We start from the raw sequence: 15,260 nt of genomic DNA, 5'->3' as shown, positions 1-15,260 counted from the left end.
TGAAAGCTGATTCAGCGGTATCTTTTCTTCCCATGCCTTTACATAGCCACGGCATGAGAGCAGTCGCAAGCATCTGCTCCTTATCCTTCAGAAGTCCTTGCTCCCATCTCTTCCCCTCGATTTCCACTGAATCTGTGTAAGACAGTCCACACTGTGGTTGTGTTCCCAGGATCCCTGGAGAATTCCCATTTTGCTCAGAGGGATTGTAATGTAGTGGATGCCAAGCCAGCTTCAGACTGGGAAAAGGAGTAGGGAGCAGTGCCATAAGGAAATCCCATGGCCAGATGGCAATATAAATTGCCGATACAGTGAAACTTTTCCATTCCTAGTGGGATGACATTCTTTCCTGTTAAACTATTTCATCTCTCAGGAAATGGTTAGGGCTGGCCCAGCCTAACAAAACTGCCAATTTTCCTTCATTCCTTACAAGGAAAAAGGAGCAAAAGTCTTTCCCCTTCAATCTTTTGGCTAGTATGGAACAGAACAAGAGGCTGGTGATAGGGAGAAAAATAACTGAGGAGAAAATATAATTACCCCCTGCACTGGCTAAAGCAAGGTGCAAGAACTGTGCGGGGGACACACATGCAATATTCGTTTTCACTTGGGCAACCAAAATAGTTTGAGCTTCCCTGGAAAAGACCATCTCAGAACAGCCAGAAACACAAGATTTCTCCCAAGCCCCCTCTTTTGATATATTTTCATATCCAATAGTATCTCTTTTGTTTAAAACTGTCTCCTACAATTTCTCCACCACATGCAATATAAGTTTGTTTTTCTTTTATTCCCTTCCCCTTTCCCATATTCCTTCAGTTCAGTTTCCCTCTCCAGCAGTTCCCTTCCCCTGCCCTTTTTGTGTCAGCATCTTTCTTCCCAAAATTCACTTCAGCCTTCCTTTTTCTTTGCTGAACCTTGTTCCCCTCTTGGGTGAACAACAGAGCTGGAGCTGTTGAACTGGGGCTGGAGTTGCACAGGAACAGCTGAACAGTAGTATAGAGAAAGAAGGGATGGAGGAACTGGGAAGGAAAAAATTTACAAAGAAAGAGGAAATTGAAATAAATACATATATTTAAGCCAAGAAATATTAAGAGGAATTAAATGAGATCGGGAGGGGGGAGGAAGAAACAGAGACAAAGGAAAACCAGAAAATTGTTGTGCTTCCTGAGTCCTTATGGAAGAGTGAGCTAGCAATAAAATAATTCGGAAAGCACAGGAAGATGAAAATGTGGTAAATTAGAACCAACAACAATGAGGAAATAAAAACACAAGTGAATTTAAGAAGAATGAGGAGAGGGAACAAAAAATTGGCAAGCAAACAAAAGCAGAAGGGACAAGGCTTTGAATATATTCAAAACAAAGGAACACAGGGGAACACCAAGAGTGAGAACTGTTGGAAAGGAAAGGAAAGGGCGGGGGGGGGACGGGACACACAAAATCTATGCCCCAGTGTAGCTGGCTTGGCAGCCGGATAATAAACTCACTCTCTCTCTCTCTCTCTCTCTCTCTCTCTCTCTCTCTCTCTCTCTGTGTGTGTTTCCCCTTTAGCCTTGATGGCCCCAAGGGGCATCATGGCTGAAGGGAGCATGCTTGAAAAAGAGTTTTGAGTTCTTAGGAGTTCCCATTGGTACCGTGACATAGCTGTGGCACCTGCTGATGGACAATTAAATTGTAGGGTGGGAATATTTGAGGCATCGACGACTGGAAGACAGGTATTTCCTCACCCCTCTATTATTACATTTTAGTTGCCTCTCACTTGTGGGGGGAACAAATAAAAATGTCTCTTCAAATAGTACAGTGGGTTCTTCTTCACAAAGCTGTAGAAAATAAAGATGGTGGAAGAGCCAGGAAGTAGAGGTGGCAAGAAGGCAAATGGTGTGAGGCTATGGGAGAAACTCCAGATGTCAGGTAATTTTCTTCTGTCTTAGGAACAGAAAAGGAGAAAAACATGACAGACATTTCCTGACATGAAGAGGTCATATTTTAGTCAACCAAAATGGTGCATCTGTTTGCTTTCAGCTTAAAGTGTCTGAGGCAATAACAAAACTGTATAGGATACATGCCAAAATAGGTCATTTGTAAGCGTAGCAAAATGGTGGCCTAGTCGTTTCTTGTCAGGACATTTAGGATGCAGAAAAATGGCAAGGGAACTGTTTCATGCTAGAGTTTGTCTGAGATTGACATATAGACAGGTATAAAGTGGAGAAAACCTTTCTGTCAGGGTTAGATATTTTGAGACAAATGAACACAGTAATGCTCTCAGAGCTATATCACAAACTGGAATGACAAAAAGGAAAATGGAGAATAAGTTACTTAATTTTAGCTGGCCATTTTGGGTCAAACCAAGATGGCAGTCTAATGTATTTCCTGTCATCACCTAAGAAGCTGGGATGAAAAGAAGGTTGTTTTCAGGTGGATATGCTTGAAAAAGTATGGACTTTTAGGGGTGGAGGTAAACATGGCAAGAAGATGTCATTTACAGTCAATAAACTAGAGAGTCAATTATGGCAATAGTAAAGTAATTAATTTCTGTGAAGTTTGTTGATTTTTTGCAGTGTGGGGGAGTGAGGGTGGGCAGGAAAAGACGGTGGCAAGAAAACGTCTCCTCTCAAGAACTGGATTGAAAAAAAATGGCTGCTGGACTTCTTCCTCTCAAGATTTGCAGATGTTTTTGGAGCCTACTTCCTGTTAAAGCTTCTTCAGGGAGAAAGCTGAGAGCAACATGCTAGATGGGCCACTTCCTGTTAGGGTTTCCAACCACCTGAATGAAAGGAGAGTTATTTTGAGGCAGCACAACTGAACTGGGAAAGATATTCCATAGCCCTGCATCTTCCACTGCTCTATGGAAGATGAGCAGGGCGTGTGTGACTTTCTGAGGGGGGACTTTCAATTTGGTAGCAAAGTTTCCCAGGAGAAGCAAGGATATTAGGGTGGGGACATCGGCAATCTCAAAAGTTGGTTGAATGGTTTCCACCAGCTGGAGAGAGAGATTGAGATTGAGATTGAGAGAGAGAGAGAGAGAGGGGACGTTTTTAGTAGAGCAGGTGGTAAAGAGTCTTCAGAGAGGGAAAGATGACCCCTACTGGTAGAGTCTCCTAGGCAGGTCGGAGTAGGACAGTATAGTCTGCAAGCGAAGGCTGGCTTCCTTGTCCAGCATGTTCCCTGGCGCATCTAGCAAGGTGAGGTGGATATGTGCATATGTTCAGGGTACTTGATGGCTGGTGGGTAGTTCTGAGTCATCTGGATGGAAACGTCGCTGGAGATGTCAGAGGGGCTGCGTCCACGGTGCCACACCTCTGGGTGCAAAAACTGGCCTGAGTAGTCAGAACAGTCGCTCAGGCGTGGGCGGTAGAAGGCTGGATGAGGGCGGTACATTTCCTCCTCGGCGTAGCGTTTGGTGAAGAGGTAGACAGACATAACGCCTGCACCCTGCAGAACAGTGACAGAGAGAAAGATCACAATTGCGACAGGCTTCATATTTTCTCACAAGTGATGTAATGGGTGATACGTCACCAGTAGTAATAACTCCCAGCGGGACAGTTTACAGTGTAAACTTTATACTACACCATCTTAGTTTCCACTGAGATATCAGTTATGTTAAATGCTATGGACATAATCCAATGAGGTTAGTCCCTATTTAAAGCATCTTTTAGATCAGGGGTCCCCAACCCCTGGGCCATGGACCAGTATCGGTCTGTGGCCTGTTAGGAACCGGGCTGTACAGCAGGAGGTGAGCGTAGGGATGTGCGAAACCCCCTTGCCTTGGGTCTGCAGGGGGAGGCAATCCATCCCTCCCCCCCCCGGAATCTTCACCGGCTCTGGCCAGCTCCGCTCCGCGGTGAGTCCACGGAGCTGCCAGCCGGCTCTGGCCGCTGGCGGACTTCAGGCCGCTGGGACGAAAATGGCGTCCGCATAGCAGACGCCATTTGCGTCCTTGTTCTTCAAGTAATAGGCTACATAAATCTTTACATAGCCTATTACTGCAAAGAACATGGACGCAAATGGACCCCCTCCCCCTGGTCCGTGGAAAAATTGTCTTCCACGAAACCGGTCCCTGTTGCCAAAAAGGTTGGGGACCGCTGTTTTAGATGTTATTGGGACCTCACAGTGTGTGGGGAGGGTGAGCCATGTGTCTTTCTGTGTGTAGAATAAGCCAAGTGCACTGGCCACTCCCATGGGGCTATCTACAATATACAGACCACATTTGCTATCTGTCATAATGATTCCCATTTCGCTAGTGTATAATGGCAAGTGAACGAAAATGCGATTTGGATTTCTATGTGCAAATCTGAAATTTGGGTCGTTTCCCACCACCACCACCACCAAACCTAGTTTCAATTCACACGTGAGTTGGGGTTCTATTTTCATCATTGACTGGGCATGTTTTGGAGCTGTGCATTGGTATATTTGTGTGTGTTTGTGTATAGGTCGAATCGAAACGTTGGTTAGATATATGTCCCATATATTTGTCTATGGCAGGGTCAATGGGCACATTTGGAATTTTGTCAGTGTAGTAGGCACTATCACAAAATGGCTGCGGGGGGGGCTTGCCCATTCATAAAATGGCTGCCATGGTGCACATGGATAGTCCCAGAAGGCAAACTGGTGAGACTATAGGAAAAGTGACTTGCTCAAGAACCAAAGTACAAGGCAAAGGTGGAGTCTGAGCACCAAAGCACACAACAACTCTTTTGAGCCCAAATAATGGAGAGCTTTGCAGTATGCTAGCCTCCTAGTTATTTTTTTTATTAAAAAAATCTTAAGAAATAAAATAAAAATTAGGAGGGGCAGGGAACCTGGCAGGCCGCAAGAGAGGTGTCTGTGCCTTTTTTGCATCGGGCCTCCCCAGCCTGTTTTTTTAAAAAAATGTTTCAGAAGTCATGAGCTACTCCAACGTTTTAAGAGCAAGCATAGGGCATTCTTAGATAACATGAAAACCAAATATTTTTATTTAGACCTGCAGCCTTAGACTCATAACACAGCACCTCTCCGGACATGAACCTAGCCATACACTACGTTCAGCATCTAAGGCCTTCCTCAGAGTGCCTCCTCCAAGGGAGGCTTGGAAGGCGGCAACAAGGGAGAGGGCTGTCTCGGTGGTGGCCTCCCAATTCTGGAATGATCTCCGCAATGACGCCTGCCTGGCGCCAGCATTGTTCTTTTCTGGTGCCAAGTTAAGACTTTCCTCTTTTCCCAGGCATTTGGCAGCATATGATAAATCTTAATCAGGTCTTGGATTTGTTTATGGTTGATTGCTTAAAGTTGTTTTTAGATATATGTTGTCTCTGTGTGTATTGTCTGTTTGTTGTCTTTTTATGTATATGGTTTTTAAAACTTTGTATACTGTATTTTTAATGGTGTTCATCTTTGTAAGCTGCCCAGAGAGCTTTGACTATTGAGCAGTACAGAAATGTAATAAATAATAAATAATAAAAATACAGGCTCCATGTTGGAGATTCCAGGTCTATGGTTATAAATTCATGTCACTATTATTTTACATGTATCTCTGACCTTATGCATGTATGTGAGTAGTCTATTAGTTTCCTCTGCTGCCTGCGGAAGCAGGACAACCAACTCCATTCTAGGATTTCACACATAATCCTTTTATTCCAGTTGAGGGAAATTTACATCCAATCAGAAGGAAAACACAAAAGAAATCACACCCAACAGGTAAACTGCAAAGAAACATACAACAAGTTGGGATATATAGTATTAAAAAAAAAGTTTAAGAGAACTACAAAATACACAAATTCATGTAACACATTTTATAACAGCAAAAATTAAAAACAAATAGCCCAGTGGCCACTTTCAGACAAATATACATGGATCCCTTCATATGAAACGAACACCCACTAATGGCCACTCATGGGCAAATGGACATGAACCACTTCATATGTAACAAACAACCAAACGTATTTTGACCATTTTTGTTTTTTTCAGTGGTCTAATAAAGTCTTAATGATCCCAATTCTCATATAATGTATAAAGGACAATACCCGGCTTTTCAGCCCAATTTGCCAAATGCAATACACCAACATTAGTATATCAGTGGTGTCACCTGCAAAATAAATAAAACATTAATTATTAAGAATGATTAATAGTTGTAAAAAAATTATTTAAAATATGCAAAAATTTTAAAACAAACTCAGCAATTTCAAAAAAGCATGACACCCTTAACGAGGCCATTAAGCTGTTTGTTTTTAATTCTTGCTGTTGCAACGCACTGCATGGATTTGTATATTTTGTAGGGTTTTTTTTAAATTGTTTTTAATATTCTACATCCCAAATTGTTTTGTTTTTCTTTGGGAAATATACATCCAGTCTCAACAGACTTCCACCAACTAAGAGCAGGGCTGGCATTAAGGGTAGGAATGGTTGGGCACCTGCCAAGGGCGCACACCCCAACAGGGGCCCACTAACAAGAGTCCCCTGGATTGATCCTCTTCACCACTGCAAACTGCTTGTTCACCTGCCTCTCGCTCTGGTCCACACAGTGGTGGTGGTGTGAAGAAGGAGCAGCAGATGCTGCTGCTGCCCGCTTGCTCACTGGCTCTCTGCCTGACAAGCAAGCGAGTGGTAGCCACGATGAAAAAGAGAAGGAGCAATAGCACCTGGTGACAATGGTGGTTAAAAGGTAAACTCACTGAGGAAGGGAGTCCATTGAGGGTATCTTGCCCAGGGACCCTCAAGAACCTGAAGAAGGCACTGGCTAAGAGGCTGGTGTAGGAGCTGGAAGAGTCTTGAGGAACCACTCCCAGACAGGGCACTTGAAAAGTCTCTTTTCCTTACTCCTAGCCAGCTAGCTTTTTTTAACACTCTCAAGACTACACCTTCAACTAGTGAAGAGGTTACCTCATCTCTCTCTGCATGTGAGAAAGATACAATGTTGAGCTGTGTGTGGGATACAGGTATATCTAGCTTCATAGACCCCAGCATCTGAAACTTAGAGGTATATACTGCCTTTGTATATGATGGTTCCATTTAGCTACCGTGGCTACGTGTGACTTGTTGGTTGTATTGTATTGCCTTTATTGTCTGTTGTTGGCCACCCTGAGAGCACTTGTATGCTGAAGGCTTGTGGGATATAACTTTAATAATGAAGGAAGGAAAGGAAATACATCATGGCTAATAATTCTCTAATACTTTGACAAACCTATGAATGTTGTGCTCCCCCTGAAAGATCAGGCAGGCAGCTTGGGGATGCTCCTGGATCCATCATTGTCACTTGAGGCCCAGGTGGCCTCAGTGGTCAGGACTGCCTTTTATCACCTTAGGTTGATTTATCAGCTGTGCCCCTATCTGAACAGAGATAGCCTGGTGAAAGCTATCCATACTCTGGTAGCCTCCCAGTTGGATTACTGCAATGTGCTAAACATGCGGCTACCTTTGGAGAGAGTTCGGAAACTTCCCTTAGTTTAAAACATTGCTGCTAGGTTACTAATTGGGACTGGGTGATATGATGATGTGACACCAGTGCTTTGTCAGCTGCACTGGATTCCAATCCATTTCTGAGCCCAATTCAAAGTGGTGGTGTTGACCTTTAAAGCTCTAAAGGCTCAAAGCGCTTGGACCAGGGTATCTAAGGGAACATCTCCTGGATGTATCTCCTTGGACACTTCAGTCATGGGTCACTGGGTGCCCCCGGTGAAGGAAGCTAAGCAGGTGACTACAAGAGAGGGCCTTCTCAGTCAAGGCACCCCATTTATGGAACTCTCTCCCCAAAGTGGTTCGCCTGACCCCTACATTGTTATCTTCTTGGTACTAGGCAAAGACCCAGGCATTTTAGAGACCTAGTTCTAGATTTTTAAGGCTGTTTTATCTATTCATGTGCTGTTTGCATTGTATTGTATTTTATTATTTTTAACCATTTGTATGGCATGTTGGTCCCTTCGCAGTTTGTAATCTGCCCAGAGAACATTGGTTATTGAGCGGATTAAGTAATCAATCAAACAAACAAACAAATGTCTAAACCCTTTTTAAAAAGCCATCTTAAGCTAGAGGCCACCACCACATATTGTGGTAATAAAATTTATCAATTGTGTGAGCTGTATCACAAACACATCCTCCTCACCAGTAGCCCATTGTCCTGAAATTTTATGGGGACTTGTGGGCCAAACCAGACAGGTGAAGAGGATCTACCATGATTGTTTTAGAGGTCAAAGCATCTCTGGGGAGGGGGAAGATCAGACTGAGGTCATAGGGTGGGGGAAAGGGGTTTGATTTTAATCTCTTTGACACCCCCCCCCGCCAATAGGGGGAAACGTGCACGCACAAATATGGAATATGCTGATGGATCCCTTGCCAAAGTTTGGCCCTATGTCTTGGGCTACTGCTGGGTTACTGTGAATGAGAGTCAGGGCCAGCCTACACATCATCATTTCATCTTATTCGTGATGTTCAGGGGTGAGTGCCAATCCTTATGTAGCCAAAATGACACCATCCACACACAAAACACGTATCACCAAGCCTGGGGGAACCCAAAGGTATGTGCCATCTTCAGAAAAAAAACAAAAAAACCTTGCAGGGGCGGGGCACCCAAAACAACCTACTGAGGACTGAGCATGCTTAGTCACCTCAGAACATTGAGTGAGTTGGAAAAAAAAACCGGGAGATGGAAAAGTGGAGGAGTGGAATGGGCTGGCTAGAAGGGGCTAGCTGAGAGAGAGGGTAAAGAGCAGAGATGGGCAGTTAAATCTATGTGTCCCTTCCTCCATTGTCCTTTTCTCCATTTCCCTCCTCTGACAGAAATGGACAAAATAGGGCAGAGGAAGAGACACACACAGATTAAATGTACAGAGAAAATCAACTAATTGTTTGGATAGGTCATTTCCTGGTTCACACCGAGATGCTATTTTTAAACATCCGCAGAGACGGAAGTGAGAGCTGCCCAGAGAAATCGGTGGATATTTGAATGTAGCCAGGATTGGACACCAGTGTGCCCACACACCCACCTTCCAAAACCCCAAAGATAGTACAAAAGAGGTCCTGCCCTTCCAATTTAGTGTGAAATATTTTTTAAAAATCCTGCTAATGCATATTCCAAAGCCATGCAGATTATTTCCCATATTACTAGTTGAAAGGGTCTGTGGTAAGAGAGAATGCCTTACAACAGCACTGCAGTGTAGTTCACACTGAATACCACAGGTCAGGTTCTTACAACAACCACACAGTGTTGTCCAGAGGTATTAGACCCCTGTTGAAGGTTGAAGGTTGGGCTGAAGCTGAGGAAGCAGCTTATAACAAACCTGCAGTGTTATCCATTACTTTTATCTCCCGGCTGCAGGTTGGACTGAGAGAACAATTTACAGAAACCCTTCTGTAGATTGGTGGGTTATGCTGAGAGAGAGAGTAGTTTGCAGCAGCTGTAATCCACTCTTAATATTGCAGGTCAGAAGTGGAGCTGAGGCTGGATTGGATTCCCCAATCTAAAATTCCCCATACCTCTTCAACTGTAGCAGTTTACTTAAGTTGCCCCCCAGATCTCCACCCAGGTCGAAGCCAGTCCTCAGTTGCATGCAGATGCCTCCTGCACCATTCACCTGCATGCAGACTGCTTGCACACTTTTAAATGTTCAAAACTCTCTCTCTCTCTGTCTCAGTCTCTCTAGTAAAACCCAAGTTTGCTGCTAACTTTTGTTTTTTCAGTCCACTCAGGTGGTGAGTGCCAACAGGATAGTAGCCAAAATGGAACTGCTGAGAAATAAGAGGGAGGCATTGTCCTATTCAGGGGAACCTGCAGTGGAGGCTAGTGGCTCCAATTTCGGTGGGGCTGTGAATCCATTCCAGGTTTTAGACAGAACCAGCCAGAACTCTAAAACAGCTATCCAAGGTGCTGAAGCTAGTTTGGTGACAGGGTTCAGCACCTTGGAAGCTGCTTGAGAGTTCTGGCTGGTGCTGAATGAAATCGGGAATAGATTCACAGCCCCATCGAAATCGGAGTCACCAGCTTCCACTGGGCATCTGAACTGTATGAAAATTGTAACAAATCAACCCAGTGAGTGAATAAGCATGCTCAGGAGTCACTGAATGTACACTGGAAGTTGTAAAAGAAAAACTGAACCAGGGATGTGTGGTGGGAATAGCTGCTAGGAACCCTGGCCAGGAGCACTCTTTTTAGGAAGGAGAATGGCTGGCAATAATGCAATGGCTACCTAAGGAGCTCTTTCTTCCATTCTTGGTCTTAACGGGCTTTAAGACCAGGATGTGAAAACTTGCCTCCCAGCTGGCCCCATAGCCCACACCTTAATCCGCCATTCAAGACAGTGTGCGCGCGTACATGTGCGTGTGAGCAGTGCATGCTGGGAAGCGGAGAAGGGTTGTCTTCTCCCCTGTACCTCTTTAAGCAAGAAGGAAGAAGCCGCAAACGCAAAGGACCATCCATAGCGGTACTGGAAGTACTGCTCTGAGCCACTGGGACGGTTCATCACTTCATCATTGATGCTGGAAATGTACAGGACCAAGCCCACCACCAGAGACAGCCCTGCAAAACAGCACAGAAGGGAGAGGGATAGGAAGGAAGGAAGATCGGCTGTTATCTCATGCCTGAGGCAGGGATACGATGGCTGTGCAACTGCCTCTTGGCAAAGGAAAGGGATAGTTTAGCTTGGTGTGGAGATGCTGCTACATCGAGGCGCAGAGGCACATAAAGATTCTTCCCTCCTGCTCCACTTTCATAGGGTGCCTTGTGTGCCCCTATTACAATAATGTAATATTTGTGCCTCCAACCTGCAGTCTGTTGTTGATTTTGTCCTCTATAACTCTGTGACAGCTACTGAAAACCAAGCCTGCCCCTATCTCCTGCACTCCCTTCACCTGCATAGCCTCACTCTGGGTTCCATTTCTTGGTCACGACAGCACATGACAAAGAGAAGGAGCACAGGCGTAGACACAACCGGCACTAAGGCGCAGTGCAGTCTTCTTCTACTGTCTTCCACGCAGTGCCCAGCGAGGTGCTGTATAGCTGATGAGGAAATTATTCCTGGAGATGCCTTGAAACTGGCACTCCCCTTCCACCCCTCAATATTCTCCTAACTGAACAAGTCCAATCTGGAATTATTGCCGCCCACTCCCAGCTCCCAAGCTTTCCTGGCTGTGTGCCAGCATTAAAACTTCCTCACAGACCTGTTCTTCAGGGCAGCTTTCCCCAACCTGGTGCCCTCCAGATGTGTTGGATGACAATTCCCAGTGTGCCTCATGCCCAACACATCTGGAGGGCACCAGGCTGGGGAAGGCTGCTTTAGACCCTCTCCATCCCCCACCCCCTCCAAATTATTGGCACCAGCAGCCCTGTCTGCTGCTCTTTCCTCTCATCCCTTGACCTGCATTTCGGCACAGATGCTGCTGCTCAGGCCCAAGGTAGCTCGACTGCTTTGCTCTGCTGTGTATCCTTCCTCCTCCTCACCCCAGGGATTGCAACAGCAGCAAAATGAGAGAGGAAGAAAAGATTGACTTTTATTGTAAATCTAAAAGCCATTTTCCACTTAAGTCATGCTCTGGAGCTTCCATCATGCTGGAGCTGGAGTGTGGCAAAAATGGAGGGACAGATATGCCAGTATGCAGCAGCTCGGAGCACTTTCCCTTCTCCACTGCACTCTCTCGCGCTCTTGCTCTCTCTCGTGCTGGCAGCAATAACAGCTCACCTGCTTTCTGAACCCAGCTTGGGTAGGCTGTGGTGGAAGGCAGAGAAAAAGAATGACCATGGATCCGACGTTTGCAGTTCTCTTGCAGTCAGTGATTTCTCAGGGATAAACTATATGTTACATTAAATGCATAGCGTGTAGCTGATCCTAACAGGACCACTATGCGCAGGTAGGGAGGGCTAAAACTCCCCGCCAAGCTGCTTTCCTCCCCCCACCCCACATGTGGGGGCTAAAGAAAGAAAAAAAACCCTCCATTGGTGCCAGTGGAGATTTTTCTTTCTTACTTGAGCCCCCACAGCAGGGGTGGGGGGATTTAGGGGGCAAAGCAGCTGGGTGGGAAGGTTAAACCTCTCCTACCCACGCGTGGTAGTCCCAGTATAGATTGGGGGCCCGTACACTTACACTAAAGTAAACAACAAAAAAGTAGGAGCAGCTACGCATGTAATGTGGTGTGTAGTTTAGCTCAGAGAGCCATTGGAAAAACCACTGGTGATGCTGTTGCTACCACTCAGTGAGTGGGCAGGAGGAACAGCCCAGAGGGAAGAGCCATCATTCAGTGGCTGAGCACATGCTTTGCATGCTGAGAAGGTCCCAGGTTCAGTCGCTGGCATCTTGAGGTAGGACTGGGAAAGACCCCCTGTCTGAAACCCTGGAGAGCAGCTGCCAGCCAGGATAGAAAATACTGAGCTATACAGACCCACGCTCTGATGCGGCATAAGGCAGCTTCCTGTGTTCCCTTCCTTGCTTGGTGGTGGTGGCGGCAGTGGCAGCACTGCCCGTTTGAGCCTATGGAAGAGGCGCTGGCTAGACTCAAGTGTCCCTGGAAGATGCAGAGAGGGATGACATTCTACGCCAGCAGTGGGGAACCTGCGGCCTTCCAGTTATTGTTGGACTCCAGCTCATATCAGCTCCAGCTAGCATGGCCAATGGCCAGGGATGATGGGAACTGTAATCCAGCAGCATCTGGAAGGCCACAGGTTTCCCACCCCTGTTCTTGGCAATGTCTCCTGCCCCATGCACTGCTGGCTGCTGGGGAGAGTGCGAGGTCCCAGGTGGAAGCAGCTAGTACTTTCTTATGTCTATGGAAGCGGCAGGGGATAGGAGGAGACAGGAGCAGGACTGGTGGGAGATCAGGGGAAAGGGAGGGGGAAGGAGCTAGAGTTGTCCCTCCCTCCTAACATCCTACGCATATCAAATTGAAAGTCTAGTAGCTCATACGTTTGGTTTGCATGTAACGATAACCCAGAGTATGGGTTGTTGAATTGCAGGTTGTTGTTATGTGCAAACCCTGCACTGTGGCTTAACTATGGGTTATTAATCACAAACAACCCAGGAAGAGAATGCATGGTTTGTTGTTCACTTGTGAACTCTGGGTTGTTTCTGGTTAAGAACCCATAGTTAGACCATAGTGTAGGGTTCACGCATAACGACAACCCACGATTCAACAACAATCCATACTCAACCTGAACTGAACCCTTTCTCTGGATTGTCGTTACGTGCAAGCCAGGTTATAGGGTTTCATCCTATCTTGCCCTTTCATGAACGTTAGAAGTCCTGTTTGTGGAAGGGTTTTTGACCTAGCACTGGCTTTTCCTAATGGGAAGAGGGGAAGCAATTTTCACTGATTCTCCCTCCCTGTGCCGTTCCCTGTGCCACCTCCCATGCTGTTCTGGGGCGTCCCTGAAACTTTCAGAGCACTTTCAGGGGGCACAGGAGGGCTGCAAGGAGGAAGGGGAATTGGCAAAAATTGCCTCCTCCTCCGCCCATTCCATTAGCTGTGAAGGGGCAAGCTTGGATGCTACTGATAGCTAACTTGATAACTGATCCACCCAGGTCAGAATTAAAAAGCTGTGCTCTCCGCTCCCCCATTTTAAAAATAAAAAATAACAATTGCAGAGCTCTGTATTTTGGTCTGTCTCAGACCTGGGTTCCTGCACTCAATGAACGTGACAAGGGGGCATTTTACCTCTAAGAGTTTTTTAAAAAAATTATGACATTTCTATATCACCCAATAGCCGAAGCTCTCTGGGCTGTTATGACAATTAAAATCATAAAATACAGCATAGTAAAACATAATATAAAACTTTTAAAAGTTTAAAATGACAGTATAAAACCAAACTAAAAACCAGCTGTAACATTTGGGAGGAAGACTCCTACAACAGGGGTGAATAACCTTTTGTGGCCTGAGGGGGTCGCATGCCAGTGAGGGGGGGCACGGCCCTAAGCAGGTGGGGCTGCCCTCACTATTAGCATGCGGACCTGACATGCTTGTCCACAGCCAGTTCAGACACATTCTCACAAACGTTCAGGGTGCTTCCAGACAAGGCTTTCATAGGACTATCACACTGCCTTGTTCACAGAATTTTACAGGAATGGAGGTGTGTGTGGGGGGTGTGTGTGTGGGGGTGTTCTAGACGTCATTGTCTTCCACTAATAACCCTCCCATGTTTTCCTGTGGCTTCTTTCATATTTTTTTATCACACCCACAGATTCACACATACATTCCCCCATACACCCCCCCATTCAGTCACAGACAGACAGACACACACACAAACACAAACTCCATTCTCTCACATATATACACCTAATCCACCCACCCACCCATATTCTTTCTCACTCTCTTTCTCTTTCACTCAGACGCACCAACATACACCATATTCTCTCACACACACCCTGTTTGGCTTCTGCGTTGTGTGGTGAAAAGGGGGCTCCTCTCTTCACTGTGACACACAGAAGCCAAGTGATCTGGACCTGGAGAAAGGGATTGCTCTCTTTTATTATTATTACTTTTATATCCCACTTTTTTTTTCTCTTGCAAGGAACCCAAGGCGGCTTACATAGTCTTTCTCCCTCCATTTTATCCTCCCAACAACCCTGTGAGGTAGGTGAGCCTGAGAGTCAGTGACTGGCCCGAAGTCACCCAGTAAGCTTCATGGCCAAGTGGGGACTAGAACCTAGATCTCCTGAGTCCCCAGTCCAACACTCTAATCACTACATCACACTGGCTGTCAGTCTTTCTCAGTATTCAGACCACTGCATGGTGCTGCATGGTAGGACTGAGAGCTTGTCTCCTCCTACCAGACGCCACTGTCCCATTACAAGGGATTCACAATTTTGAGAGGATTCTACTCTTAAAGCCAGCCTAGAAATCACTCAAAATTATAAGTAAATAAATTGGTGCTTCCCCCATGATCTTTTCCAGCTTTGCACTGAAAATCACCATAAGCTGCCCTTAGAGCACAGCTGCCCCTACTCTTGCCCTCTGTTGAATGCCCCCCACCCCATGCCTCACCGGAGAGGATGAAGAAGATTCCAGAAACAAAAGCCAGGATGGTCCTCTGGGGGCGGATATGTCCGATGTTGCTAATGACAAATGCTGTGAAGACGAGGAAGAGACTGACCATGGGGAAAGGGGTGGCTGTGCGAATGGTTTCTGCCCAGACAGAGAGAGAGAGAAGAAAAGAGAAAAAGAAGTCAGATATCCTGAGGTAAAATGTGAGACAGTGCTCACTAGAGTTCAGTCCCACAGCCTGTTTCGAATGCTAAGGCTCAGCCCTGTGGTATGTGAAGCTGCACAGAGTGCTTTTTGCCTCATCACTGAATAACTGAAGGTGGCAGACTTATATA

The 15,260-nt window shown here is 45.9% G+C and overlaps 1 protein-coding gene across 1 annotated transcript in view; it reads right to left on the bottom strand.

Annotated features, from left to right (window-relative positions):
• Positions 1 to 3,165: 3,165 nt before the first annotated feature.
• Positions 3,166 to 15,260, bottom strand: part of CACNG7 (calcium voltage-gated channel auxiliary subunit gamma 7) — a 38,715-nt gene continuing 26,620 nt past the window's right edge. Inside the window, exons 4-6 of the mRNA XM_084808464.1 lie at positions 14,926 to 15,066; positions 10,329 to 10,474; positions 3,166 to 3,423 (exon numbers count right to left, since the gene is read on the bottom strand). Of these exons, the coding sequence (XP_084664590.1) occupies positions 3,166 to 3,423; positions 10,329 to 10,474; positions 14,926 to 15,066 (545 nt within the window). The remainder of the gene's footprint in view (positions 3,424 to 10,328; positions 10,475 to 14,925; positions 15,067 to 15,260) is intronic.

The sequence above is a fragment of the Heloderma suspectum genome, chromosome 6 (genome assembly GCF_057233095.1).
Source record: "Heloderma suspectum isolate Gila_16-S chromosome 6, 16-S_ref, whole genome shotgun sequence".
NCBI classification, from domain to species: domain Eukaryota; kingdom Metazoa; phylum Chordata; class Lepidosauria; order Squamata; family Helodermatidae; genus Heloderma; species Heloderma suspectum.
This window is presented reverse-complemented; position numbering and strand designations above follow the sequence as displayed.